The 6,000-nt window shown below is 33.2% G+C and overlaps 1 protein-coding gene across 2 annotated transcripts in view; it reads right to left on the bottom strand.

Moving 5' to 3' along the window:
- Window positions 1-3,593: 3,593 nt before the first annotated feature.
- The window catches only part of gsb (paired box protein gooseberry), a 69,419-nt gene continuing 67,012 nt past the window's right edge, over window positions 3,594-6,000 (bottom strand). For both annotated transcript variants that reach the window (XM_088227053.1, XM_088227052.1), the window contains one exon: window positions 3,594-4,833. In XM_088227053.1, coding sequence (XP_088083179.1) covers window positions 4,713-4,833 — 121 coding nt within the window. In that variant the 3' untranslated portion in view covers window positions 3,594-4,712. The remainder of the gene's footprint in view (window positions 4,834-6,000) is intronic.

The following is a 6,000-nucleotide window of genomic DNA, read 5'->3' as shown; positions in this document are numbered from 1 at the left end:
GCTAAGAATATTTACAATGCGAATGTTGAAGGATGCAGAAATAGAGGAAGACTGAGAAAGACATGGCATGACCAAATCCAACAAATACTTGAAGATAGGCATGTCAAAAGTCGGAATAATCGGTGCGCGTGCTTGAGAAGATGTATGAATGTAGAGGAAGCGAGATCTGTATGCAAATATAGAGTGACGTGGCGTTCTAAAATCTCTGCCTACCCTCACGGGGAGACGGCGTGATGGTTTGATTGTTTGTTTTTTTTATATTCGGTTTTAAAAATAAGGACATACCTACAAAACTGCTCGCAGTAGGTGCCGCGTCATTTTGATGTCATACGAGTACATCAGCCCGCCGAGTGCGCTTTTAACAAACATTGAGTACAAGTATCGCGCGGTAACGTAATGTCCCATTGGGAGCAAAAATTAAGGTCTAATATAATAAAGTGAAATAACCTAAAATGAAATGAAACAAAATAATATAAAACGAAAAAATAAAAAGAACGAAATTTGAATAAAATAAAAATAAAACAAAACTAATAATATGTTTATATAAGGCGAGTTTCTGGCGCTTGCAAACCAAAACCAACCGGCTAAGGGAAGGTAACCCCGACAGAACAATCCACCAGAGAAGGCAACGGGAAACCACTCTGGTCATCTTTTCCTAGGAATCACTATGGCGAATACGTACAATAAGCAGTTGTCCTGGCTGCGGAGTAGCGCAGGACCGAGATGCTTTCGCTGTAGTGATCGCCAACGTCAGGGGATCTGACAAGGCACCTCAAGAATAATATGTTGAAAAAACAATAACAATAAAATAATTTTAAAAATAAAAATAAAACATACTTTTACCGAACGACTTTAGGTATGTAAAATTGATTTCTTCATTTCGCACTTCTAACATAAAATGTGCAAGAATCAATGGTTTAGATTGTACGGAGGTAGATTTTAAGAAAAAATATTTGAACTCAAGATACCCAAAATATTTACGTGGATTAGTACTTATTACTAGTAATTTAAAATGTTATAGCTGTTATTTATAGAAAATCTTGATTTGTAGTTTAGTGTCTAGTAGCTTTAGGCTAAGATTTCTACTTTGCGATAATAATATGATTATTTTTTTCCTATTTATTTTCTTTTTCCTATTGATGTACAAACAATTATTTTTTTAGAAATTTTTTCGGTATTTTTTATTTATTTTGATGCTTGTATTTATTTGAGCAACAAATATTTTTTGTTAGTCGTAGTTAAAAAACATTTTTGCTTTATGGTTTGTTGCAAAAAAGAATATATCTAGTAGCCTGTGGCAATGAAATTTAAAAATGAAGTAAAAATTAGGTAAAAATGGTTGTATCTTTTCTAAAATATATAATTAAATTAGTGTCGATTAGCCCAAATAGGTACATCAACCTATGTACATAGTTGTATTTAGTTCGTAAGTAGGGTGGGTGCTATAGTTATTGGACAGTGGATATTCTGTAATAATTGGACACTCTAAATGGAATTGTCAAAAATAAGTAAAGGTAAGTAGTGCGTTCATTTAAAGAAAGAAAACGGGTTGAAATATCGGGTTGTGGTCCCGTGGCTAGTGTCTCGGACTCACGGACCAAAGGTCCGTCGTTCGAATCCCACTCTACCCCAACTTGATTCCATTTTCTAATAGTGAGTTATTTTACAACTCGTTGAGAATGGCCCTCAAAATTAAATATTTGGGTATATCATATCATAAAAAAAAAACACTAAAAAAGTATATATATGGTGAAGATAAATTTTTACGTTAAATTATTTTTGTCAATTGCATTTAGACTGTCCAATTATTGTAGCTTGTCCAATTACTATAGAACCCACCCTAGTCTGTACTGTCTGCGGATAAATATTAACTATTTTTTTTTGTTCTGACAATACTTTTTCGATAAGGGAGTATTGGATGTCTAGATTATCCAGGTACTACAGAACTTTTGATCTGCCATGCTTTGATAATGGATAGTGACAAATGCACAAGTAACTTTATAAAAATTGTAAAAAAATATAAGATATCTAAGAATCGAAATCGATTGTACCTTGGACTGGACAATTTACATAGATAATGTTTCAGCAAAATTTAAAAAACTTGTTTATGTATTCAATACCGTAAGAAACATTCTTGACAAAAAAACTTTACACTTTTTATTTTGTCAAACCTTTAAATATTTCGGAATAATTGCATGGGGTGGAGCCAGCAAAAGTGCTATACATACCTTGTAAATAGCACAAAAGTATGTACTCAAGGATCTGCTCGGGGCACCTATCTGGTGTATGGACGTCAGACAACTGTACCCTAAAGCACTTCTCGTTTACACACATAAAATGGTGGGAGTAAATACAATACAATCTATAAAACGAGATTAAAAAATCGACAACTATTCGTGCCACCTAAACTGACAACATTGTTTGATCAGAGGGGTCACATGTACCTTGCTCCTAAAATTTAGAACACTCTACCTCCTGATTTAAAATTTAAAACAAATAAACAGAAATTAAAATTATTTGTCAAAAAATGTCTTCTAGATTTCGGTCCCGAGAACTGCCTTGAGATGGTTACCCCACCAAAACAGTAGTCCAAATGGACTACTGTTTTGGTGGTAGTTCAAATGAACTCGGAACCATTTTTGCATGTCTGCTATTTATTTTTATGTTTATATCCACACAGTGTTATTTATTATAATGTATTAATTTATTATGTACTAGAACATAAGATAATAATAATTTAAACTAATGCCTCGACACGGGTTATGCACAGTGAGGTGTTCATACAGAAAATAAAAAATAAAAAGTTTTATATGAAATAAATAAATAAATTTAAAAATTTAAAAAATTAGTTAATTTAAAAAAAAATAGTTGCTAGAATCTCCCACTCGTCTATGCGCTTTGTAGCTGCACGACGTATGGTTATATTGGCTTCCATATTATGTAAATGAAATGTATGAATTATAAGATGACTTTAAACAATTTTAAATGTAAATAATGTCCATGATCCATGCTATCTTAAGCTGCAATACGTCTTGTAATCTAACTCCTATATAGTTTTATAATTTGTATTATATAATTAGAAACGAGAAACTCGTATCACAACCGACCATACGCTCTGTAGCTACAAGACGTGTCTGGATACTTACTGTACATCAACCTTGAGGTGATTTTCCCAAAAATGGAGCCAAAAAAATTATGCAGGATTATAATAATAAAAGGATATACCATTCCAAAAGGGAGACCATATTACGCGTAAGATGCGTATAATATTCAGCATTTAATTATGTTTTATTGATTAAAGAGGATAAAGCCATTATTGATGTATATAAGATTATTTAACTTTATGAGACGCGCCCAAACAAATTTTATTAAACCAGGCAATGATAGTCCATAAGCTTAATATTTCATACGTCTTTCAAGAATTACATCGTCTGTGTTACAATTTGTACATATCATAAAAACATCCCTTATGTTTTCAATTCAGTAATTGTCTCTAAAACATTACACATACTCGTAATACTATTTATAGGTATATTTTCATTACGTAAGAAGTGTCGAAAGGAGGTAATTATGGATCTTATCAAAAATAAAAGTTTTTTTAGTTTCATATACTTTTTATTACCTAAATACACAAGTACATTAAGGAAAATTAATTGAACTAAAATTTATGTATTTACAATCAATATTATCTACATGACAAATGCTCTCGAAATTGGTTTATCATACGTTTAATAAATTACACTATCATTAAAAAAATAGTTAGTTCCTTTTAACTTAACAAATGAAAATTCGAAACAAGTAAAAATCAAAATTTAAAAAATCTTTGGTACATAATTCTTATTTAAGGAATTCCGATGTTTACAGAATGTAAGTAGGTATATTTTTTACATTTACTAATGTTTATATAATGCAAGTAAATGAAAGCATATGGCTATGAAATTTGGTGATAATTTAACAATTAAACAATTCGGATAGTGGTTTTTACCCAAAAATAAGGACTGATTAAAATAATGCATTTAATTATTTCTTTGAAACTTTCAAACGGTAACTGTATAATTTTAACGAATAGTAGGTAGATAATCCAATTGAGAGAACCCGTAAATCTAACACAGCTTTGAAGTTTACAACTAAAATTAACACATTAAACATAATTACGATATTTATTCACATGTTTATTACATTAATACACAATTTCACAAACATATCTGTATTGTGAAAATGCGAAAGTCACCCAACCTAACCGACATATAATTCTCTTTATTAACAGGTAAATAAATACTTACATTTCATTCAAATCATTTATATTCTAATTATTCATTAACCGCGCATTATAAATAATCGCTTTTTTAACAAAACAATCACTGGGAATGATAGATACAGTTATTTTTGTATTAAAAATTTTAAATGGTATATTTAAGTCACATTTTGAAGGCCATTCGTTATTAAAAGAAAACTTAATCCGCTCTAAAATATAGAGAAACATTTTAGATACCGTTATTTTAAGCAATACGAAACGCTGAAATTATAAGAGAACTTAACTTTAATTTCCAGTTAAATTATGCCCTAATACAGGGGTCATAAGTCAAAAGGCAAAATAGGCAGCCTTTCTGATTTGATTACAGAGAACTCTGACATAATTAATAAGTGTTTTGGCGTGTTATTTTGTCCGCCTTGATACCAGGATAGCGGCTTTTATGGAAGTAACTACTGCGCTAGTGTACCCTGCTCATCTCCATACCGCCGAGTTGACCGATGTATGGATAGCCGGACTTAGCCTCCCCCGGGGAGTGTGCGTGGGATCCGTAATGAGTCGGGTTCATGGACAGAAACGACCTGCGAAAAAAGAAAATGAATTGTTAGATTTGTGAGGGTGTTTTAGTAGGTAGAACGAACGGATTGAAATAATAGTAAAACACATATATCATACGACAACAGTGAATGATAACGCAAGACAAGAATGACGACATGATCTATCAAAACCATGAATCTAGTTACGTAACGAAAGGTACACGATATATGAAAATGGAAGATGCTAAAGTTGTACGCCAAGATAGATGGTATGGAGTTGATTACAATTTGTATTCGTATTTGAATGTTTTCTGAAAACGCGATTCAATCCTTGAAAATACATCAATAATTATTCTGCTTATTTTTTCCCCTTATTCAATCTTATAAATTTGAATGAAATCACGTGGCATTCGATTGATCGAACCTGTTCGGATATCAGCTGGCATTATTTGACGGCGGGCATTTGATAGCACACAGTGGCTGTCGGAAGCGAAGGCGGTGGAATAAATTGTATACATCGATTATTTGGTTAATTATCACGCTACCGACTTGAAAACCATTCATTACTGCCGAGCCGCCGTGCAGCGGTCGGCTCGCCGTGCCCACACCTACTCTCCAGTCTTCAGCCGTGTATTCGGCACTCTGGCTCGGTACAAACGCCCAGAATATTCCCCAAGCTCTACATCATACCTAGAACTAAACACCCATTGTTTAGGAAAAATACCCTGACCACGGACCGCGAGCATTCTCCCACTGACCCGCGGCACTATTTCACTGTCAATAATAACTCTAGCGCGGCTTTGATACGATTCCTAAATACTTAATAACACTAAAATGCCTTCAGACATAATGTGTTACTTAAATAAATCATAGACCCCGAATTCGACTTGAATCTCGATATATTTACTGTGCATTAAGCGTAATTAGACGTTACGAATAAATTGCTTATTTTATCCGATCCGTTTTTAATCCGCGCTCCATAGTATCGATTGCAATAAGAAACATCCGAAAAGGCCACAATTACAGCTAAATATAAATATTAAAGATCGCGCATAACCGGATTCAGCTCTGTTTATTAAATTGTCGGTGGTGTTGTTTAGCATTTAATTGATTAGCGGCTGACTGACTTAATAAAAGGAAAAAGTAAATCGGTCGCCTCCAGCGCCGCTAGCCTCAGACCGCGGAGCGATCTACTCACCACCGCCACCGCCA

The sequence above is a fragment of the Micrasema longulum genome, unplaced genomic scaffold (assembly GCF_059751315.1).
Source record: "Micrasema longulum isolate JH-2025_06_02 unplaced genomic scaffold, ASM5975131v1 h1tg000487l, whole genome shotgun sequence".
Lineage (NCBI taxonomy): Eukaryota > Metazoa > Arthropoda > Insecta > Trichoptera > Brachycentridae > Micrasema > Micrasema longulum.
Note: the sequence above shows the minus strand (reverse complement) of the source record. Positions and strands in the feature narration are given on the sequence as shown.